This window comes from Vanessa atalanta, chromosome 13, assembly GCF_905147765.1.
Source record: "Vanessa atalanta chromosome 13, ilVanAtal1.2, whole genome shotgun sequence".
Classification (NCBI taxonomy): domain Eukaryota; kingdom Metazoa; phylum Arthropoda; class Insecta; order Lepidoptera; family Nymphalidae; genus Vanessa; species Vanessa atalanta.
In genome coordinates, this window is record NC_061883.1 from 7,381,970 (window position 1) to 7,407,968 (window position 25,999).

Here is a 25,999-nt window from a genome sequence, read left to right on the forward strand (position 1 = left end):
GTATAGTCGTTCTCTAGTTATGGCGGGACTGAAGGAAATAGGGTATGTAGATCCAGAGTCTCTGCCTCGGTAGACAACTACATCAACGAGTCTTTATTAAGCATAACAATTAGATGTTAATAGTTGATGTTTTATTTTAATTTCAAAATCTGTATGAATAACGAGGGATAGGGAGTTAGTAATATAATAAAATAAATAACAAATTTATGTTTTATTTGATCACGAATAATACAAATCACATGCCTTTCAAAGGCTATTTTTTAAACTATTGCAACCATGAACTTTATTGATACTACAAATATTTAGCAACAATTACAAAATATTTGTTGCAAAATTTCATAATAGTTCACATTTGAAATAGTCTTTACAAAGCAAGCCTTTTGTATTAAAATAAAAATATAATGTGTGTGGGCATCTTGTGTTCGCACTGAACTTTATACTCCATTCGCTTTATGTATTTATATAAATAAACATTGAAACGGTGTAATATATACAACTGTTTTGATATAAATTATCTTTCACAACCATAAAATTAGAATATTTTATGATATATTATACATAAGTATAGCTTTGATTTGTTAACCTAAAGTAATTTTACGCCAAAAAGCTCGTATTGCCATGTTAATAAATTTTAATATTTCATAGTGCCTTAAGATTGCATAAAAGAAAATTTTCATTTTATCAAGTAAGTACAATATAGACAAATAAAAACATCCAAGAATATTTGTTTTATATTATCAGTCGTATTGAGTCCAAACGAAGATCGCTCTGTCGTTGTAAAAAGCGTTTGCAATTTTATCATGCATATAAAAATATCTCTAATTTTATTGACTAAAAACACTTACAGACGAAAACCGCAAACATTAATTTTGCAGTAGGTATAAAAAAAAAACAAACTGCTCGAATGCATGTACGTGTAGCCTACTAAGGTAGGTAAGACTAAAAAGAAACTTTTTTTAAAATATCCGTAGATATATAAATTAATTTACTGTTTCAACTTCTTATTCAAGGCAGACATTAAAAAGAAAATAACATATAAGAGTTACTTCAAAACGTTAACAATCTTTAGTCAAATATTTCAATCTGCCTTCTATGAAGCCTATAAACATTTCATCTATACACGGTTATATCTATAACCTATAAAAATCTATAAATAAGTAAATTAACCTAACTCGATCCTTGGACAGTATCCAGTTACAATAACTACTGAACTAACTATGACGCGACGTCGTTGAAACATCGATGACAATAGACAGTAATATATCTAGTGAGGTCTTTCTTTTTCAATGATTTTTTTTGTATTACAACAGCATCTTGACAAACTCTGCAACAAAAAATTTCAATAAATATTCTTCTAATTTTGATGAATCTGTGCACTTTTGACTTCGTCTGTAGTTTTATATCTTAGCAATTTGTATAGTGCTTTGTTTAAATGGAATTATTTTTTTATATATATTTTTAAAGAAGTATAAACACTATTATGCCAAATGGCCTATGAAATAGTTCCTAATGCTTATACTGCTCAACTGCATAATCAATTCATTAACAGTCTACTCTTCATTACTGCAAAATCGATTCGGTAAAGTTTTACAGCAACTTCGCAGTTGAAACTTAGTGCAGTCTATTTTGGAGAAGAGTTGCACCAATTAAAGATCGATTTACTTGGGCTTTTTGTTACCTTCATAGTCGATGCGGCCATCGTGGTCAATGTCCCCGAGCGCCAGCACTTGGTTCAGTTGCGCGTCCGTCACAGGTTCTCCTATAATTTCAAGTGCTGAGCGCAATTCATCCCGCGTTATGTATCCGTTATCGTCGCGGTCGAACACTCTGTAATATAAACCACAAGTAAATAATCAATGTAGTGTGGTATCACTTGAATATTAAGTATGAGATTAACAGTGAATTAGAATTTATGGTTAATATATTGTGACATGAGAAACTGCAAGGAGTGGACTGTAAATACAGGAGAGGTATTCTGTAAAAAGAAACGCGAAATTCACCGCAGAACACGAGCGTGAAATGTAAGAAGGCGATATTCGACATTGATTAGAATATTTATAAAATTTATGGCATACTCTTATCAAAATGACGTCCATAATACCGTAATCACCGTAATTGTTAAAGAATCTACTGTAAAGAATATTGAAGCTTGTCAAACATTTCTGTGAATGGGGATTTTGTTTGCTATACTTTCGATTTATAAAATAATATTTTTCTGTTTTTTATTTTAATTACCTAATCATTGATTTGAATGTAAAAACATATTTCGTTTAACATACTCATATATTATTGCAAAGAAATGAAGGTTTTTATGAGTCACACTTTAATTTGTTAACATGGCGCTAACTAAATGAATGCACGGCTTACTTGAATGCTGCCAGCAAATCTCTCGTTATTTCTTCTTCCGAATCTCCTCCAGTCGTTGTTACATCTAACCCTTGCAGTGCTTGAATCTTTGTCACCCACTGCATGAACTCGTTTTCATCTATTAAGCCATTTCCTGTAACAATTTTTTTAGTATTAGATATTATTTAATGCTGCCTATACCTGCCTTAACAGGTACTTCTAATATATCATATATGCTACAAAATGCTGTGTTCCGGTTTGAATAGTCAGTAAGTCATTTTATTTACAAGCAAGATTTGATAACTATTAATATTTCACTTAAGCTTCATTTTTTATTGTATTTCATATTTTATGAAACATTTTATAATTTACAATACTAGATGATCTCATTTAACCTATAGGAATATACAAGTCCACACTCATTACCGTTGGCGATAATGCGATAGTTAATGAAAGGGTTTGTGTCGTTAAAACTTAATTAACGCAGTAAAAGGGAAGTCATTACAGTTATGACGTAGCCTTTGCTGAGCTTTGCGCTATTTTTGGCTTTGACACGTTGTTAATGTTCATACGCAAGTGTTTAACCTAATAAAATTTAACATCGTGAGTTTGCCACCAATTTGTAAACGTAAGATTATAATATAGGAAAATGTATTTCGATAACCCTTAACTTGAAAAGTATTTATTTAAATTCCTAACGATTAAAAAAAATGTATTCGACGACTTCCCCTTTGTCAACCTTACTGAAAATATTCAAGACTAATAATAATACTTATATATTTAAGTCTAATCAAACTTTGTTATATATTATTGTTCAATATTCTTTTCAATACTAGTAATGTATTTTAAAATTAAATTAAGTTAAAAAAGTATACACGATTCACATGCCTTTAATTGGACCTTAAATTAAAATCTTGTAGGTATATCTTCATTTCCAATTTGAATTTGAATTTTACAGTCAAGTATGCTTGTAAGGGGCAGATTCCATATATAAAAAAAAATAGTTTATATTACAATAGAAAAAATATTAAACATTGAATTTAAATTTATTAAGTCTTGGTTAAATTCAAATATATACTTCTTTCTTACATAAGACAAAGGTTTGTTATCTATACTATAAATGAATTCGTTTATTCTATTATTTTCTAAAATAATAATAGTTAAGTAAAATGGTTGAAATAACACAATGTAAAAATAATCTAAGATCTAATTTAAAGGTAAAGTGGGCACTCCGAATAATCTGATAGGAAGGGTGGATTAGCATATTGCGATGGTAGGTGTAGCGCGTTGCGTGCTGTGATGCCGAAGTATTTTTGTCCGTTACAGGTGCTTCTAGTACGTCACACATTTACACAAGACAATGTAACGACTCTTTCATGTTTCCTTCATAAATCATTAGCATAAATAACATAAACTTTGTACATCTAACTGCGTAGGATTTCGCCATAATTATAGTTTCAAAACTTTATGTTTCTTTAAAGGTAAATTCTTAACAGAGTTGGCGCTTTATCAAGTATAATATTTGTTTAAATTTAAGCGCATACGAGAATTGTTTCAGTCAAACAGTCAACAGAATCAATTAATCTTACATTATATATAAGTACCCACATAACTTCGTGAACTTTGAAATTTAGACGACATAAGTTTTAGTATTTATTATTAATGCAAATTAAGGTAACTTTATGGTACGTATATTATTCGATTTCGTTATTGTGTCATAGATATGTAGAAAAAACGAACAGCCTGAAAAAGATATGGTCGATTCTCAACCACAGTATCAACATGTATCCAACATGTTGATTATGATTAAGTCCTTAACTTTATTATATAATAATTCTAAACCACTGCTGCGTTAACTTCTATTGTGTCAATGTAAGTAAACATGTCAAATACTATATAAAAAAATAATTATTATATATATATATATGCTAATTTAAATAAAAAAACACGTACAACATTGTACGATTTTTGTAAGTAAATGTCTAATCTTTCTGTGGTAATGTTGCGCGTTCAGGAAAAGGGGTGTAAGGGTGCCGTGCGAACGCGCGAGGTCACCGGAAGCGGCGGCCCACACCTGCACGCCATTACAATAATACCTCGAATAAATTATCTCCATCGATTTAATCAACTTTGTTTACTTTTCCTTTAAAATATAATTCAATAAATCAGTCTTATCGTTTCATTTTTTTTGCCAACAATAACACAGGTCTAAGCGAAACACAAATTAGTGAACCAAATTCCAGCGTCTTCGGTAATAATATTAATTATGCACGATTTAAGACATAACAGTTACAATTAGCCGGTTACAAGATCGTTAAATGACCTAATTTATCTTAACATGAATAAAAATCTGCGCGAGACTGTTCGTTTTTGGCAACAATTCAAATCAAAGTGCAAAGTGGGCGATGCTCAGCTGAAAGTACTTTAACAAGGACATATATTTTAAAAGCTCATGACATTTTGGCTAGTGATTTCAAGGTGTTAAATTTTATATTTATACATATCTATAGGGTTGAAGTATTTTTAGATGACTATGTTTCCCTAAACATCAATAATTCTCTACACAAAACTATGTAATAATAGATTTAACATGACAAGAAACAATAAAGCTACATTTTCCACCTCATTGGCAATATTGGAAGCACGTCAAGCACACTGTCACGTGATCAAACAGTTGAGAATACTAATCACGAGCAACATTTAAATTTCTGCTTATTATATAATATTGTGTTTATTATATTATTAAGAATAAGATAATAAAGGGAATTTATATTGGATTTACTCACCAGTTTTACTGGCATCCTTAATAAGATCGGCTATGAGGTCGTCACTGACCTCGATGCCTAGGTTGCGCAGCATAAACTGCAGCTCCGCCGGCGTTACGTGACCGTCGCTATCCCTATCCAACAGACCGAATGCTGTTCGGAGATCTAGAAAATAAAACATAGGTTAAGGCATTAGCATTTATAATGCGCGGTATATTTCATTATATTATTATTGTCGAAATATTTTTTTCAACAAGGGTAATTCGTTATGTTAAGCTGATTAATTAAACGAATTAAAAAAGACGATATGTATTCGTATTTCTAATACCTAAATGTAATGTTAATATAATTTGCAAAAGGACAACACGATAATACGGTAACACCAAATTGATCTGTGATAAAGCTAGAAGTTAAATAGTAGAACTATTTATATATTGGCTACTAATTAAAACATCTAGATTGTAAGTGAATATTTGATTTGATTATTTAAACAAAAATTGTATTTTATATATATTTTTTTAAAATATAAGTTAAATTACTGATACTAGATCTTAAATATGGAATCCTGAAAAATATAAAATGCAGTTAGTTTCGCGTCCTTTTTGTAATGAGTTAATTTAAACATCTTGTAATATATTTAAAAATACTTGCTTAAGCTACTTTTACTTTAATATAAACAAAATTATGTGCAACATGTGTTGATTTTATTTTTCTTATTATTACTTATATATCTTTGATTATGTAGGTACACTTATAATATTTTCAAAATACGAAAAGCTCTCGTACAAAAATTTTGGTAGCAATCGTTTGAACGGAATACGCATAAACAGCCCCCGAACGATATAAAAATATCTACGAAAACAGTGGTCATCAAAAAATATAATACATATAAAACATATTATTTTGCTTATATCCGACATGACTTAATGTCATATCCTATCCCTATCCCAATTTTGACATAAATCGGACGAATAAATTTGAAATATCAGAATTTCTGTAAATAATATGTAATAATTAATAATACATTTCCATTGTTTCGGAAGTACAACTGCGTGCCCTGATACGAACGTTCCCAAATTATAGTGATACATGCTACCATTCCTAACAGATATCGCTACTATGACTTCATATAAGATTATTGGATCTATTGGAAGTTCATCATCAGTTCTTACTAGCTCTGTTTTAGGAGATTGCATATAATTGCAGAAATGAGGGAACTACACTATTTTTAGGGATACGCTTGCTATTGGACTGACGCGCCCCTCCAAGTTAAACTTAAATTAATAAGGGTATATAATTAAACTTATATTTCTTTTTCTGTTTGTACTTTTTTTTGTTAATCGTCTCACGCATACTAAGACATATTTTAAGCACGAGCGTCAATCAAAACTAATGAACGGCGATAATTTAAAGTTGAGGGGCGTGTCTTCGTGAGTGTATAAATCTGTTACTGAATATCAACACAGTTTTTACCAAAAGACGTACGACAGAAAGTCTGAAGGTTTAATCGAAATTTGTTTTTAGAGTGGCGCTACGCCCAACAAATTTTTTTCAATACACCAAGCCAAACAGCCAATAAAGCGATTTGCATTTTGGATGGTTGATGGAGATGCCGTATGATTATGTTATATATGTATGTCGATTTTTGTATCTAGAAATCGTAGTAATTATTTAAAAACGTATGTTGCCGCCTGCATTATAAATTGATTATATTTTAGTAAGATCTCGTTTCTCGCTGCCACTTGGCTACGATTTCCGATTTATATTAGGTCTGTTTTATGTATACATAAGTATCCATATGTTTATCACAACAAGTATAAATTCTGGTAAATGGCATTGCAACTAATAAGCGCTGACATAAATTTACGACTTCGATGACAGAATCCTTGATTATTACATCATTTTACATGAAGATATAAGATAACATGTGTGTTTTATCGATACTGTCAGTAAGTGTATTTTGGTTTACTCCCATCGCGTCGAATAAATTTTCTCCTTTATAATGTACGCATCGTAAAATTAGCAATTACTTATAAACGAATGTGTGAATTATTTATCGAAACTTTCCAACGAATACAATTCGATTTATTTTTTTAATTTCTAAACAGAACTTGGCTATGACCTTAAATAAACACTATACGAAAAATATTAGTTTAAATGTCTATTTTGATAAAACTACTTACAGAAATCATTATTTTTTTGAAAAGTCATTTCGCTCGAGTAACTAACGACACACCAACTAGATTATATTATAGCAAATATTGCAAAATATAATTGATTTATGTAAAATTATGATAATCACTTTAGTTCTAATGGCAAGATGTTTTATGAAAATGAGCGTTCTCTCATCAGTTTGCCTTATAACGTTCACAATATTGACAAAAGATTAGGGAAACGCTACGTAGATACAGTTCTTATCTTTCATCTTTCAATTTTAAGACAGCCGACGAAGCGACCATGGAAATTTAATTGACGCTGAAAATAATTATTTTACCTAATTTATTATTACCTAAATAGTTCCACCTGCTCGCCGTATTTTAAGCAGCTTATTTTTTCAACGACAAATCTCTTATATTTTGCTTTGAATTATTTTATAGTTTTCGTAATTTGTAGTCAATTAATATAGTTCGCTAGCCAAATATTTTAATAATGTATAGATAGAACTGTTCACTCACGTTTGGTGCGTTAAATTATCGTCGTGCATTAACAAATATAATCCAATTTAACTTGTTTTATTTGCTGTCTTTATTCTGACATTAGTCATCTCACGCATTCTAAGAATCTTGTAAACACAAGCGTCATTCATATTAATGCACTCTGATAATTGAGAATGGAGTGAACGCCTTTGTGAGTGAATAGATCTATAATATCACAGCGTTCAATTAAAAGCCTTGCAAAACGTTTTTAAAGTTTAACAATGAATTCTCTAATTTCTTTTAAAACGTTTGAAATGACTCGTAAACAATAACACTATATATTTAGTGGAATTATCGCAGGTTTCGAAATAGACACCTATATAAACGTTTTTTTATGTGTGTGTCGTGGGATGTTCTTAATAACAGTTGCTTTTTTCTGTCGCCTCGATTCTTATTCTTAAGACATTTGAATGTGTAAGAAATAAGTGATATTATATTATATATAATTGGCTCTAACATGTTGTCAATGCTCCACATTCCCTAAAGTCTCACAAACGTCCTACAAAATAAGCGAAATGTTTCATATTTAGAATTTTCGTGTAGAATATAAATGACATTATTACAATCCGGACTGCCGGCAAAATTTCATCCGATACATGCATGTTTCCAACGATATTGTCCTTCATTTCCGTTGAGCTAGAGTTGAATTATAAGCACAAACTAAGCAGATGAAAAGTCAGTATTGTTAACTCGGATTATTGCAATTTCTTTCGGCCTATTTCTTAAACAATTAAGTACTAAAGGTATTGTACTAAAACTCATAATCATATTTTAACAAAACCTATTTGAAATGTTATCATTAATCGCAATAATTAAGGCTAAAAGTCTCCAAAAATAAGTACCGACTTATCTAATAATGGTAAATTTAAGGTTGTAAAATTTCGCCTTATCTTATCGTGCACCTATATAAATCATAATATTTTAGCAATTATAATGAACAACAAATAAAATACTGAATTAATGTTAGTGTGCATTTCCTGAGCCTTGAAATCGATGCTATCATGATTTGATAAGTGGTATTTTGATTATTTTTCAGGGTCTTGGAATGTGGATTAAAATAACTTTTGAATATCGCCGCCAAATATTGTTAATAAAAAATAAATACATTATCTTTATTTTTTAAACTAATAGCACTCTGAAATATGCTGGTAATGTTTAATTATAACTATAAAGATATTTAAATAGATGCGACATACCTGTTGCTTTAATTAATATAATATAATTAAAGTATGTGCTTACATAATTAACTTACTTAACTATTTCACTTAATTAGTATAGGTAAAAGTACGTAAAATTCCTATAACACCAAATGTTAGGCAAACTTAGAATCGATTTACGAAAATTGACGCCATAATGGACATCAAGTAAATTTGATAGTATTAACTTACAAGGTAGGATAAACATTGACGAACGAAAATGATTGTGATCCAATGAAAATTATTAAATATACGAATAAATATTTTCGTATGCTTACTATTGAGCAATGCCTCACTTGGCGCTGGTACCGAGGGCCGGTCGTCCACTGGAGACTGCTTCTTTTTATTTTTTTTCTCATCTTCTTGCTGCAATCCATTACAACTATTTGAATTACTTAAATTAGACATACACAAAACTTGAAAGAGTTATTTAGTACACAATATATTCTATTTCATAACAGTGACTTTACTGGTCATAATGTGCCAGCGATATATCAGTACAACTTTATCAACTTCCGAACGTTATCACTCTTTTTGTTTGTCTTATCTGTCTATTGGTTGATCAATAGATTCTATATTTTCCATATATATAAACATTATTTGTTTTATTTGAAAAAAAAAAACAATTACAAAATACGAAAGATTTTGCAATAATAAGTAAGGTGATGCAATAATTAAATAAAAACATTTTATTATTTTAACAGAACTAAATGGTAAAGCTAAACATGGATAAATAGAACACATTAAGTCGAGAACTCGATCAAAATTCGAATTCAAATTATTTATAACGTAAACTGTAATTCGCAATGTCGGAAACAAAATAAACGCCACCTACGAGTAATATAACATCTATTTTACCTAGAAATCTGTAACAAGGTTTTCGTCGAGCATTTTTTGTTTATGTAATTTTTGCAAGACATTTTTTCAACCGTAATTATTTCAAATCTGGCTACATTATTACAATTATTAAAAATAGCATAAAATGAAGACCTTAAATTATTAATTTGTATAGTTCTCAGTAACAACATTTTAAACTTGGCTTCTGACACAGAAAACCCAGTAAAAAAATTATACTTGTTTCAAATAGGGCTTATCATTTGTGAAAAATTGCTTGTTTTAAGATATAAGAAGTAAAATAAAACTATAGGTTGTTGTTGTTTATTTTCATTCTATTAAAAAGTGTATACGAGACGTGTAATGTCAACGTCGCACAACCAAAGACACATTATGTAGGAAGCGTTAAAGCCAATAATTGGACTCACTTGTCAACTAGGAACTGTTGCAGTACAGATAGCCGCAATATATATATAAAAAATTGCATTGAATTATTAAAATAAAAAAACACAAACACAAACAACTCTGTTAAACTTTAAAATACTTAGATTATCAATCATAACGGAATACCTTATGAATTATGTCCCTTACAAAGTTTCATTGCCAACTCACATATTAGGTATGTCATAATTTCATTTTAACCGATCATTTATCATATTAAGATTTAATATGATGTCAACTGTAGGGACCAGAGTTTATTATATATGTATGTTATTTATGCCAAGAATTTATGTCAGCTTACATTTATCTTATATAAAGTTGGCGCTTCGACATGTTTCAGTATTGTAGAAGGACTTATTAAATATAACTTTTTGATAAATATGTAAGTTCTAGTTTGAGTAAATGAAGTTAGTATTGAAATAACTAATGTCGTGTTTGGCACAGCATCAACTCGGGACACGGCCAGTAAACATTTCTGCAACATTTAGCTACTTGAAAAAAATAGACATTTCTTTCCTGCCGTTCAAAGCGTTTATGAGTTATTGTTCACTACAAAGACGGTTCCGACAACATTTTACGTTAAAATCTTCAAAGCCTATTTTCTTTTACTGCTTGTTTACAAAACCACAATAGTACCTACAAGTAGGTAGATAATTCTCGAGTGTGGATTAATATTGAGTTTTCTATGAATCATAATATAAGATAAATTGTTGCAATTCAAACATATCAATTTGTATATATATTAGTCACAAGTGCCCAAAATACTTCAACTCGGTAAAGTGGTCAAAGTCAAGGGGACACAATGTTTCAAATTAGGCACATAGTTGCAAACATACGTAGCATAACAGAGTTGTGTTGGCAAACGAGCGAACGTACGCTCTGAAAGATTCCAAACATTACCACTGTAGTCTGTATACTGTAAGTGATGTTGGTATTACAAAACATTAAAGTTGACTTCGACTAAATGACAAAAGAGTACCAAAAGTTAAAGATAACTAAAATATAATAAACATTTTTGGAATTGGCAACGAAAATTCCTAGAACGAATGAATATTAAATAAATAATATACCAAATTTTAAAATATATTTTTATATACTTAAATCATGAGTTATTATATACGAAAGTATAAAGATATTGGATATATGCATGTAAAATAATTTGTAGGTACACACAGCGTGTAGGTACGTAGGTACGTATAGCTTTTTTTAAATTGTCCTTAGCATATCTCACCTTTCTTCGGCTCCTCGAAGTGGTTGCCATACCCTGTAAACAAAATTAACCGTCATCTACAATGTTCACATATTTGTATTTTGGAACTCGTAGTATTATATAATCTTGGTGGTAGGGCTTTGTGTGAACCTGTTTGAGTAGGTTAGGTAGGTACCACCCCATCATCAGATATTCTAACGCAAAACAAAAGTACTTAGTATTGTGGTGATTCGGTTTGAAGAGTGAGTGAGCCAGTTTAACGACAGGCACAAGATCACAACATCTTAGTTCCCAAAGTTGATGGTGAATTGGCGATGTAAGGAATGGTTAATATTTCTTACAGCGACATTGTCTGTGGGCGGTGGTGACCACTTACCATCAGGTGGCCCATATGATCGTCCGCCAACGAATACCATAAAAAAAATGTAACTCAAATTGAAAACAAGGTAATTTGGTATATAATACCCCATTCGATAGTTGGGTACCGTTTCGTGTAATTTTTTGAGAATTATTTTTATAGAGACAATTTAGTTTATAGGCTTATTCAAGCCGCCAACATCAATTCTTATAAAAAATATGAAATGTTATAAAATAAAGTATAGGAAACTCATGCAAATGTTTCTTCTTACACATACAATTAAATAAAAGTCTTTTAAAAATCCTCTAGTATAGCAGAAAATAAGTAAATCAAACTACATAAGTGCATATATCAGCACTTTACATTTTTTAACGTGTATACTATGTAGATAGATATCGTTTTATTGTGTATTGTATATGATTAGTATTCCTGTATATAATTTCTTTGTATAAAAAAATTGAAAATTGATAAATTATTGATTGGATTTGACGTTTATCCTGTTATTGAATTTTTATTAATGAATCAACTCTTTATTTAATAACATTAAGTGCTTAAATATATATAAATAATTAAAAATAGTTACTGTATAAATCTTGACCGCGTGGAATGGTGGCAAGAATGCTCTTTAATTTGTCTACACTAATCATAATTATTATAAAGATATTATCAATAATTTTATAATTAAGCTTTCCTAAATAATTCAGATCTAACGTACAAATAAATATATGTGATACCAAAGGTCGTTGATCGATCGAAATAACATTTTCAGGTGATACGACGTAAAGATTTTATTCATGAAAGAATGTTTTTTTTTATTATAAACGAATGTTAATCATGGCTATTATAGTTATGATAACGCGTATTTGTCATATACGACGACTGAACATAATAACCGTAAGACCGGGCATGGTGCCAATAAATTGGGAGGAAATGTTTTAAATACTAGGCATAACTTGCTTTAATCGTAGGATTACGGCGAAAGCAATCTTGAAACATGGATTACAAGATTACGTTTACATCATACTAACACTGTATACTAACTCATGTCTAAAGTACCTAGTCAGATTAAGTCTTTATGAGTCGAGTCACGTGTCTCACTGAATATTATATTACAATATAAATCCAGTAGCAAGGAGTACTAAACATTTAAATAATAATTAGGTATATATGTAGTTAGATAATTGAACGATTAACAAGCAATTTAAAGCACCGGAAAATTAATTACTATTTAAATTAACAAATGAAATTCATTTCAACATTTTTTTTTCTTTTAATAAACTAATACTTGTTTTCTATAGACATTTTTAAAAGACTTACATTTCGCATCGTGCACAGCAACCAGACACGTACGGTCCTAAATATGTGACCCCATCGACAATCCAAATTCATGTTTAAAACAAACCCACTTTAACCTGGTCGTGTTCTTGATTTCAGTGTTAGATTCAATCAGAAGCCGAAATAGCAGGAGCAGTGGCCGAGTTTCCTATCTTTTATTTATAATCACTAAACTGAACCGACTGATGCGTGCCGCTGTCCAATTGCTATTTCCCGCGTTCAAACGGTTCCGACTAGAATGACTCGTCATGCATTTTTTACTTTTGTGAAAATTTTATTACTTGTAAAATTTTTTAAATATAGCAAATGTCATTTAGTATTAGGTACGTACCGTTTGAAGAACGTTTTAAATGTTCACAATCGTCAAAGGATACATAAATATTATTCTTTGAGCCTTATGTACAGAGTAGATATCGTGTCTTTATACGAACTTGCTAATAAAAACTAATCATAAATAGTATACTTATTTTTTTTTCTCCTCTTTTATGGCGCGTGTCTACGCTAATTGAGCACGAAATATTCTGTCCATGTATGCCACTTCATAGCATAATAAGAACAAGTGGAAATCTGCTGTAGGTTAAATATATAATTTATTACGAATTAAAAAAGACGAATTTCAAGAAAGATCAAGTTCTATTTTATATATATTTATAGCTTATTTGTATTGATTAATGTACAAAATAGTTTCGAGAACTCTTTCGTTTTTCAGGAAACTTAAGAATTTTTTTTTCCATATAAATTTCCCATTAACGGCAAAAACCTAGCGAACGCAAGTTCATCTAAATACTACTAAGTAATTTATTATAAAATAATAAACGAAAAAAATGTACATTCGAAACTTGTGTAATTTAATTAATAACAGCAATTAATATTATCTGTATTAGTAAGTTGCTGTCGCGAACCCAGGTTAAAGCAACTGTCATAAAATATCTCTAAATATCATAGCAAGCTAAGTTAGTTTTTAAAAGATTAATAGATAAAAATTTATGGTACGTCACAATGGAATTTTAATCTTGGGAAAGAAAAAGAGGGCAATGCTAACGTCGTTTGCCGATCGATGCGGTCAAACCTTTATACGTTGGATCCAACCTTGCACTGTACTTGTATATTTAGATTATATTGGTGTGACCTAACTAATGGCCACTATGCCTTTTGTCACACGACACACGATACGTACTAATTACAAATCGAAATGTACATATGTTTCGATGTATGAGTTATCGATGTTTATTTATCTGAAAAAGAGTTTTTTTAAATGCTTTTTCCGCTCTTTGATTTATCCTCTCAATAAAAAGAAAAAAGGTGCAGAAAAATAACTAATAGAACTATTCATATTCAATGATCAGAATATATTTTAAGCCAAAGTTTCCATACAGACAGGAAAAAATGATTTATTTTATTAATTACGTTGCAAAATTGATACACAGCAACGTTTCAACTGAAATAATAGCATTTCATTAATTGACGTGATTTTAAAAGATCAAATGGTTTATAAGCTTAAAAATAAACTTCTGTCCTTGATTAATAGGACCAGATTATTCAAAATACAATTACAATGATTATGAACACGACAATTTCAGCCGTGGCAGGCGTTCTCAACGGAGAAAAGCACTCTTTATTTCCTTTCGGGCAATTACTGAGATTTGACAGAAAAACCCAATAATTAAGTGCCGTGAATCGGACCCATTTGAACCCAGGGCCTCGAGGATGTCGAGCCACTTACTCCACAGATATAAATTAAATCTGACTTTCAAAATCTAAAGCGTATTAGCATTTTACGAACAAAAATTTCTAAACTACCCACACTATAATAATTGATTACGTTTTATCATAACCAAATAATATTCTCTCAATATATCTTATAACAGGTCTCCTGACGTGACTATTGCTGTTGAAGAAATTTGATTTTATTTAATGATCCTATTATTTGTCAGTCATTCCAAACACCAAAATGGTCGCTGTCCTAATGCTTAGTGAGATTACAGTCAGAATACATTCCATAATTTTTGCTCTTTCTATAATATAATATATGATACAACTACCTAATTCTACTCATTATTGTAGTTTCATTTAGTACTCATTAAACTATTAATCAGATACGGACACTATGACGAAAAACACAAAACCACCTATAACTTATCAAGGCACAAGCAACACCTAGGTTGTAGAGTATATTTTCAGACTATTAAGGTTTTTAATAAGTAGGTATAATCTATATGTTCATACATAGCGCTGGAGTGTTTGTATGATTATACGCGCGATTCTTAGGAAATACCAGTCCGGTATAGTTAATTACATATTTTTGCGTTAGATAGTCTGTTTCTTGTGGTAGGACAGGTTCCGACTTTATAACTGGCACCTGACAATCTGTATGGAAATGTATGTATATAATGTAATTTGACAGCTCATAGTAGGAATGCACTCGTACATGTAAACGGTTAACTAAACTTGTATAAGCCTATCACTGTTAATAAAATATCTGGATATCATATTGGATATCATACTAATGTCATTATAAATCTCGTTATTAAAAAGAACCACTATGTGAGTTTCTTGCGGTTTTTTCTCGCTGGAGGATACTTTACAAAACTGTGGTAGAGTTGAAATATTGACGATTCAAAAATGCTTTATTGTAAAGCTTACTTCAATAAAATTCATTTGATTTGAATAAACAATTGCCATCATTAACAACTATTTCTCATCGAAAAATATATACAAATATTTAAAAGGATTCCAATCTCCCTAACGATGTAACACTATAAGAATGTTAAAGAAGAATTATATGATTAAATTATTACTGAATTTGAATAACTATCAGCAATATGAAATATATCGGCAAAATAGCAACTTACTTGTAATAATAATAAAATTACTATCGAACAAAGACGGAGCAAAAATTAAGTTACTTTTGTTAAATTATTTACAGTTATGAGTAAACATAAGTAAAACATGATAACTAGATTTAAACGACATACACATATAAATCTTGTTTGAGTTTAATGTTTCTCAAATTAACAACACTTAACGAGCACGAACACAAATGTTATATTTTACTGTGCACTATGATTACTCCTTGCTTTTCATATGTAAATTTTATACGTTCATGCTATAATGAAAATAATAAAAACAGCAATGAATGTAAATTGGTTGTTGTTACATTTGATTAACTTATTTAATGTAAAATGTAAATAAACAGAATCAATGCATGCATTGAAAATAATTAAAAAGTGTACTCTTGATGACGATATGCTTTCATTAGACATCCTGTGTTTTAAAAATGTATAGATATCAATTATATTACATAAGTTTTATTTCAAGTATAACGATCAAGAACACACAGACATCGGCGCGGTAAATCCAACCACATATTTTCAGCTGACGACGGTCACATTTACGTAAATTACGCTAATTGAGACACGTGCATGTTTAACAAGAATGTTAAATAAAAACTAAATTTTCACGATTTAACCGATAACTTATAGAAGAGTTAAAATTCACTCATTTCATAGACACTCACAATACACATTTATTTGAACGTGATACGAAAAACGTCCTATCTTCCGTTAATTTTTTTCGTTTACCGTTTTATCCGTTTATCCGTATTCATATCTCTATTAGTACCTATGATAGTAGACTAGCTGGGTATCACTGCGACGATGAAGGCACAGCAAAGTCGCGGCGTGTAGAAGATGTCGCGTATGGTGCCGGCCGTGGTGAGCGGCGTGGAGAGTTCGCGACGAGTGCCTAATGTCGCGCCTTTGTACGACGTTGGATGTTCGTTTATTGCGCGGGTATTTCGGTATATCACCACCATCGGACAAATCACGGCCGTGCGACCCGGTCCGAACGAGCGCTCTAATAATAAACTTGTTTATATTTTTTATTCCCCTGATAACTTTTCAGATTCCATGCTACCTTCTGTCTCCTAAGCTGTGTGTGCGGACTACACTCGATGACCTCGAAGAGCACGTGCGTCTCAAAATAGATACATTGCGACACTTCAATTAGGTAAATTGGCGTTCGTTACAGATTTGATAGAGCATTGTAAGGATAGCGTGTGTCGGCGCCAAAATCCGTTTTTGGCGGCGATCGTATTATAAATCGGACCGATATGAGCCAACGTAGACATTGCGATGACGACGTTCGAACGATAGAGTTCGATTTGGTACGGTACGTACCGAAAGCGTTTCAGTAAGAGCATTGCAGAAGGCGCCAAATCCGGAATGCGCGGCGGAAGGACTCTGTGGCGGTGTTCCGCTCGGGCGGTCCATGGCGCGGTGTGCCCCGGCGGTCGGCGGAGCACTGCCGCCTGCCACCGCACGCCCGCTTGTACTCGACAGTCGCCGCGCCGCGCCGCTCCTCGCGTTACATAAACCTCGCTGCTACAACGCTATCGCCGTCCGCTCCCACCTGTCCACTGTCGCTGCATTTTGGCATAACATGCTACTAAAAACAATAACACAAAATATTAATAGACCCAACTATTTTTGGTGCACTCAACACTTCTTATGATGTATACTAATTACTTGCGATTTATTTTTACTACGTAAGGTTACTACCATTGGCATCAATTTATGTTATTACACTATATATATAAGTATATTTTATCAAAATGGAACGAAGCTTTAAAATGCAAAATAGATTTTATATGGTCGATAAAAATAAATATAAAAATACTCGGATGACTTGTTTGAACCATACTTTCCATTCTATTGTTATCATCAAGGAAGTGCTTCTGTTATCTTAAAAGATAGTTTTCATGAGTACCTATTTATGGGTTTTACAATTTTACCTAGTAAGTGGAGACTCAGAGTTAATTAACATAGGTATATTAGATACAATATGTAATAAAGTACTTTCTAATTTTTAATTTTCTTTCGAGACCTTTTTATTTATTTTATACGTAGGTTATAATTGGTTAAAAAAATAAACGTATACTAACTGTTTTTTAATTACTGTGTGGACTATTAGGTGTAAGTTTTGTTTATTTATTATTTCCCACATACCTACATATTTATTACTATAGATGTTTCCAGCATAGACCATATTCATAACATAGCCTTTTAGCGTACTGTAAAATATTTACTCATCAAAGACAATTAAATTTCCCATGGACAATTTACTACAATTTGCTCATTAGTCATTCCTAACTCTAACAAACGGGGAAATTTATATATTTATTGTTGTATTACTAAATCTTAGGAATATCATGTCAGTTCGTAAGAATTTTGAATACACCCTTTCATAATGCTCATTTAACTTTCAAAAGGGAAACCGTTTCAAATTTAATTCCAGCTAGATCAACAGGTAAACCTGTAAACCAGCCTAAAGGCTGTCGTTTGGAAATAATTAATAAACCAGTCATTTTAAACAAATATTAAGTAAAGAGTAATGTTATTAGTATTCAAATATTGCGTTTGTAATTTAATTGAATTATGTTAAATTCTACTAAATATATATTTCTTTTAGAATAAAGGTGGTACAATAAGTATATTGTCTCAAGTCCAGACTTCAACCCATAGCACTCAATGGCACTCAAAAAGATTCGTTTTTATTCGTTATTACATGCTTACATTATAAATTCCAAGGGTATGTATGCTCAAATTACTTTTTAATATGTTGGGATAATCGGTATTTTAGTCGAATACGAATGTTCGGTAAGCCTGCTAAATATGCTGTACCCTATACATACTGAATAAAAAACGAAAAAACATATATCTATGTCGAAATAACCAATAGTTTTGGGTAACATAATGTTGTTTTTTCTAATAATATAAGATTTTATCTCTTTTTTAATAAAATGAATTAATTTAAAATTCCATTCAGTATACTGGTAGTTGTCAAACATACGGTACTAACACGTGTTTAAATATAACTTTTCATGCTATTATTACCAAATTTTTTATCAAATATTTAAAGTATAATTACTGGAAAAATATTATGCATTGTTCAAAAACCATAAAATGGTAAGACATCACAAAATATTTTCGTGAAATTAAAAGAATTTCGAGTTCAATTAGTCGTCTCAGTTTTGCACAATTCATCTTCAACGTTGGTTTCACTATGGGTACTTTCAATACGCATTTGAAAAATGACGTGTAGGTTTGAACAATCACCTGTTCATATATGAATACAATTGTAAATCGATATTAATTGTCACGATTTTTTTACAATACATACGAAGACTATAAAGTATTAATTGTTATTTTTATTTAAGTTGCGACCATAGCCGGTTATTGTCACAACGATATGTCTATTTTCAATTTAACTAGTTCTGATTTTTTTATGTTTTTATTAATATCAGTAACAAATTTGTATTTAATAGAGTGTGGTAGAGTAAAGAGAGTTATCGGAGGAGAGGAGGTGGCTTGCGGTATTCTCCTTTATTTATTGTTTGTCATTTGAAAATTTTGGTTTAAAAATAATTGATTATTGATATGTCCACATTATATTAATATATTTGAATATAAGTATGTGTGACGGTTAAATTATGTTTTTAAAATAAATTTAGTATTTACCACAGCTTAATATCACTTAATATTAAACATTTTGTTTGGAAATGAAGAGTTATATCTATGTGAATTTGACTTCTACTAAAGGTACCCAAAATCGAGTCGCATCTTTACAAAACGCAAGGAATTCTCAACATTTATGTGGCGCCACCTTAATTTCCCCACATTTTGCTGTGACAGCAGCGCATTGCGTCGAACACGAACCGGAGAATTATTGTCTTTCCCTCAAGAACTATTGTACAGATGATAACATTGTGCCACCCAACGCTCAAGTTCTGGAAATTATACCGCATCCTCTATACAGTCGGTAAGTGCAAGTACTCGTATACTATATAGGTACTAGTGACACTTTACAGTAAAGTCCTTACAATACCTAACTAAAATGATATTCAAATTGCCTTGGTCTAGAGCGTTCATGTCTAGTGTATTTGTTGCTTATTTCTATTCGTTTGAAAAATAGGCGTACAATTAAATTTACGTTCGCTGGGAAAAAAACCATATTAATATGATTGGCCACTCAAGGAGAAGATTGGAGCTTATTCCACCACGTAGTTTTCCTGTTAGTTAGTGGATATACATACGGCACAATAAGATGCGAAATAGCATGATACCCCTAGGCTTCTCCAAGATTTCGGGTCCACGATGTTCACTATAATAATGTGACATATCTTATAGTTGTTTAACTTTTGAATTCAGTCTAGCTACTTCGCATTAGAATTAAACTTGAGTTATAATAACTCATAAGATAGTTTTGATTATGTTGACTTATTTTTAATCAATATGCATGCTGCTCAGAAGACATCTTCAAAGCCGCTGTGCCGCCAGCCCAATATCTATAATTCTTAGTATTATTGGGAAAGTCATATCAAAAACAAATCTATTTGTCGGCCTTCGTAGAGAGGGAATGAAAACAGCTTACCTAAACTAATATAGACGTGTCGGTGAGAAACTTATACGGTTTCAGATTTTCTGGAGCACATGACATTGCTGTGTTGCGGTTACTACTTGAATTGAATGACATAAAATGGCTTAATGATACAGTGCTACCCAACTCCTCGTTTGGAATATCAGGTAACTGTGAATGAACTGCTAACGAGCTTGCCTTCAAACAATCAGCTCTGTCACAGCCAATGAGCTATTATTACAATGTTTTTGTGCGCCTGCCAAACGTTTCTATCAAAATAAGAAGGTGTTACAAACGGACAGTCAGATAAAGAAGTAAATAAAAGTATCTTACTTGCATAATTGGCTTTGTGAACTTTTAAGATATAGTTAGAATTACTGAAAATAGTCTACTGAATATTATCTTAAATAATAATTAAAATGCCTACTCAAAAGAAGATTTAAATAAATGGGTACACGTATAAAAGAAAAAAAAGATATAATTAAAAAATATGTAAATTTAAAACTGCGTACATATGTACATTGTTGTTGGTTGTATCGTGTCAAAGTAAGAGTTGTAGTGTTCTATTTCTATAATCTCTTTAAACGCATCATGTGTCACGTGAGCCCTTTAACTAGCATAGGTGACTGTAACACAAATGTTATTATTGAGTAATCACGTAATGACCTATATTAAAATATATTAATCATTTAATAAGACATACATGGTTTATTTCTGTCAAAATTATCAATTGAAGCATTTTAATATTTAAACGAGAATCGAACAAGACGTAGAAATCATAATTATTGCTAACCGTTGATCAAGATTAAGAAATCTTAAAATTTTTTTTTTAGGTAAGAGACTGGCTTCGCTAGGACGTCGTTTATTAATACACAAAATGATATGAAAAGGTCCAGAGATTTCTCTACATACAAACAGATGAATATTGTATTATAAATTTTACATTGAAAATACGTCGATGTAATGTCTCTCGTCGTCTCTTCCTGAATGCTATTAATATAAGGAAATAGTGACAGATGTCGCTTCTTCAAGTCTAAACCACTGAGTTAGTGCTTTATTTGTGTTTACAATTCATCTCTTATTTAACAGTGAAGGAAATCATCCTGAGAACACCTACAAGTGTTTAATTATATTATACCACGTGAACACCAACACGCGCTTAATAAGCGTATTTTAATGTGTACTAATATTTTTCTCAATTTTGGTAAGATTAGTATTTGCCTCATTTGATACTATTGAAATTTCATAGGTGAGTGTACAATCTACGGCTACGGGTATAGAGATGTAAATCGAGAGGAACTCTCAAGCACGTTACTCTCTGCAAGACTTAATCTAGTATCTCTGGACGAGTGTACTGAATCATTAGGACAATACGTAGCTCCAAAATACGATAGCGGAATGATATGCGCCGTTGGTGAAGAAGTAGACGCGTGCCAGGTTCGATAATTTTATATCTCATCCTATTCATACCACGACACTATCGACTACGTCAATATGTACGGAAATAATAGCCTTAACGTAATAAAATGTGTACTACGTACCGAATATAGATTCCGGACATAAAATATTATGGGACACAATTCAAGCTAAATATAATAATTATGATCTTGATGACATGATATTACAACGACAAACGTAGAGTTTAACGGAGGTTCGTGGGTTCAATCACGGGTATGCATTATAATCTTGTGGTCGGCGGTAAAGCAAAACATTTGTAATATGTTTATCCACTGATCCTCATTAGAACAACGTGGAGCAATACGCTGATAACCGTCTCCTCAAACGAAGAGAAAGTCTTAGCCCAGCTATGAGACATTTCCAGACCTTCACTTGGAACTTTGGTATACATTTCTAAGTGAAGGTATTAGGACACACCGCCCATAGGCATTGGTTTGCTGTTTGGCGGTAGAATATATGATGAATGATACCATAATGATAATCATGAAAATGTTTAAAATATATTTCGCATGACAAACAACGTTACTTCAAATAACGACATCACAGTTTGTGTGAGCTATCGATCGACACTTCATACGAAATCGATAGCTGATCGAGATAACAAGCGAAACAAAAATGATTCATTCAACATAATAAAATGTTAGCAGATAAAAAATTCTTACAAATAAATAAGATAACCATATCATTGCTGTAACCCTTACCCTTACTTTTAAGTACCGTAAGGAGGGAAAGGATTAAAATAATATATTTTAATTAGCTGTCGCTAAGTAGTGGTAGTGTCCCTTAGGGTAGTAAGGCAATCGAATATAATGTTAGAATAAGGTTATTTGTGGGAAGCTTTTCAAACCGGTATTAACTAATTGAATTGAACGAGTTAATTCCAATTAAGACCAGCATCAATTTGCAGCCAAAGTTTTATTTCTTCAACCTTACTTGAGAAATTAGTTTGGTAGATATATGTTTTATTAAAGATTCTGCTGTCATGTATAAGTATTTTATAATGTTCGCCGGGGAATTTATCAAAAGGGCTTTTATCTTTTAAATGCAATTATATCGAATCGTTCTATTATATCACCTGATGACTAATAAGTCGATATGAACACCACATTATATTGTATTGAAATGAGTAGTTACCTAGTTAAAAATACATCACAGCATTTCCGTAAAAAAAAAAAACATTAATCCATTAAGTTAATTTCCTAAGCAAGTTTAAGGAAATTTCGATCGATTTTTCTTTTACCATTCTGTTTCATAAATATATAATGCTCTAATCTTACTAACGAGTTCTGCTCCTTATAATGCATCCTATCATATCTCTCTCAAAGTTCAGATTTCGCAGAGTTCGAAAGTAAGCCTTAGATCTCCTATAAACGCAAGAAACGCGATCGCGCTTTTTGCGTTATCTTGCTTCAAAGATATTTTTATATGATCACATAGAAATATCTTTGTACATCATTTATTCCCATTTTTCCACAAGCTTTGACCCTGAGCTGAATTCTGATTCTTAATGTTTTTTTTTTCCTGTTAGTTTTCATATTTACGGTTGACTTGAAGATAATGAATGTCTTTTGGCAATTAGCATAATTATATAGAAAGTGCTAGTTATGCACGGATAAAATAATTAAATTAACTTAAAAGATAATCAAATAAAAAGATAAAAGATAATTATTTTCAATTAATATCTTAAATATCACATTGATAATTTGAACACTATTGAGTAGGTTAGTAATTGAGTAGGTTATACATATCTAAAGTATGTTGTGTTTACCATAACAAATATATTTTATTTCATAATTTTACAGGGAGATTCTGGTGGTCCATTGATATGTGCGGGTAAGCTTGAAGGTATATGTGCGTACGGACTCAGTTGTGGAGTTCCCGGGATTCCCGGAGTATACGTCAGTGTTGGCGCTCATATACAATGGCTTAGAAGCGTTATAAAGAATATACAATAAGAATTTCGTACTCTGCAGTATGTACAACAATGTGTCTTTGTTACAAATAAACTATACTCTTCTAAATGAGCGTTGTTAATAATAATGTCCGATTACTATTACTAAACGATTCATTTTGTTTACGGAGAGTAATAGCAGAATTTTCTAGACGTAAATTAAAAGCTTATATCGATTTGTTACCTTAGGATAAGGCATATAACTGATAAAAGTGTAAATTTCTCATGTACTTACATTGACAAAAATATATCAATAATAAATCCATATTAAGCAAAACCAAACTTTCACTCAATACAGTAATCGGACTTCAGTCAGTTGCTAGCCGGACTTGTCAAGTTCCTTGCGATTTGCAATATAATGAGACATCACTTTCGGTCGGTGCTTCTCATCCAAACTACAAAAAAAATGTATCATAATACAGTAAAACGAATATAATATATTTTTAATACATTTATTTACTACACCAATTTACTAAACACGATTTAGTTTTTTTTATAATGTAATTAGTTTTTAACGTAAAACCCTGAATCACATTTCCTTTTGCTTTTAAAAATTAACAATAATCGCAACATATTAATATAACAAAAAAGTTCGTAATCAAATAAATTATTTTTTTCACTATTACATGAATGTAATATTTTTGTTATTACCAGTTCCGGTTTCACATATGATAGTGGATTTCCAATTTCTATCGTTTGCTCGAATGGTTTTAAATTATTAAAACCTTAGGTTTCTAGAGGTCTTTTCGAAATTCGAAGGAACCTCGTATATAAAAAGGTTTTATTATAGTTAAATATCAATGACACATAAATATTCTTATTTTTACATGCCTACGTTATTTAAAGAGGTTGTATAGATATGGACCATTCGTTAAGTGAAGTTATACCATAACAAAAATCGTCATCAAAGTTTTTAAGACAAACTTCGTTTTTTTAAATTAATTATTCATATTTACGTTTGTTGACCTTTAATATAATAATAGAACGGAATGTACTTATACTAGAATATACTGCACACTTTACAGCAAACTTTAAAATACCGATTTTATGCATTATTATCGCCCATTTACGCAAAACGACAAATGTTACCCAATAATAATATCATAATTATATTCAATTATAGCGATAAAATAAATTCATACAACTTGTTAGGCCAGTGATTTACTTTAATATAAATATCCTGCGGTCACAAGTGAAGTATATTTTATACCAAGTATTCTTATCCTACGCCACACTTTACACTGCAACAACAACAATAATAGTTTTACGAAGAAGCAACACTGCTAGATTACTTAGGATAAATTACATAGTTTCACACTTATGTACTTCGTACCTGATAATAAATATATTTACAAATTTGTTTATTTAAATCACCATTATTATTTCATTAAATAAAACTAAATGTTAAAATAATAAAGGTTATGGACATTTTAATCGATATAGTAACTTATTACGGATATTTTCGTAAGTTTCGCCTGTCTTTGTTCACAGTTGGCCATGCAACCTCTCGAGTAAAGAGAAACCAATTCGTTTGATGTTATTAAATAATGCACAAATTATATTCTACTTGATAAAATTATGTTTTATTCAAAATAAGAATTTTAAAGAAAAAAAAAACATACAAAACATAAAACAGATAAATAAATTACCAATTAATATAGATATGTTAACTATGTTCGAGATAATAATTCGATTGTTAAGAATATTTAAGAAACTAGTAGACAGGTACAGAAGTATTTTTAAAGGATATTCCTAATACAATATTATGAGTAGAGCATAGTGAATGGGATTTATTAAAAACCGATACAACAATAAATGGTGAACAAAATTATATAAAATAGGATAATTTATCTTTCAGTTTTGATACATTGTACATTTCGCGCGAAAATATTGGCAACTGTGCCATATATTTGTTCATACATCCTCGCTTATAATAAACATACCTTCCTCCCTTCTTCTCCTTAGGTAGAGGAGACCTCCAAGTCAAGCAGTG

At 31.0% G+C, this 25,999-nt stretch overlaps 2 protein-coding genes across 4 annotated transcripts; one reads left to right on the forward strand and one right to left on the reverse strand.

Annotated features, from left to right (window-relative positions):
* Positions 1–192: 192 nt before the first annotated feature.
* LOC125068029 (calcium-binding protein E63-1) lies at positions 193–20,768 on the reverse strand. Of its 3 annotated transcripts, none has more exons than XM_047676989.1 (8): positions 20,613–20,768; positions 17,360–17,624; positions 11,510–11,542; positions 9,282–9,369; positions 5,133–5,276; positions 2,368–2,500; positions 1,679–1,827; positions 193–1,324 (listed from the first exon to the last, which is right to left on the reverse strand). In XM_047676989.1, the coding sequence occupies exons 2-8, from the start codon at positions 17,450–17,452 to the stop codon at positions 1,302–1,304; spliced, it is 663 nt and encodes a 220-aa protein (XP_047532945.1). In that variant the 5' UTR covers positions 17,453–17,624; positions 20,613–20,768; the 3' UTR covers positions 193–1,301. The 3 variants fall into 3 exon arrangements, with proteins under 3 accessions (XP_047532945.1, XP_047532944.1, XP_047532946.1); XM_047676988.1 differs by having other exon boundaries at positions 17,360–17,627; XM_047676990.1 differs by lacking the exons at positions 17,360–17,624; positions 20,613–20,768 and adding an exon at positions 16,803–17,333.
* LOC125068028 (transmembrane protease serine 5-like) lies at positions 19,414–24,087 on the forward strand. Its single transcript, XM_047676987.1, has 5 exons — positions 19,414–19,554; positions 19,781–20,000; positions 20,658–20,764; positions 21,847–22,034; positions 23,858–24,087. Exons 1-5 carry the CDS (start codon positions 19,431–19,433, stop codon positions 24,008–24,010), a joined length of 792 nt encoding a protein of 263 aa, XP_047532943.1. The 5' UTR covers positions 19,414–19,430; the 3' UTR covers positions 24,011–24,087.
* The last annotated feature ends 1,912 nt before the right edge of the window (positions 24,088–25,999 follow it).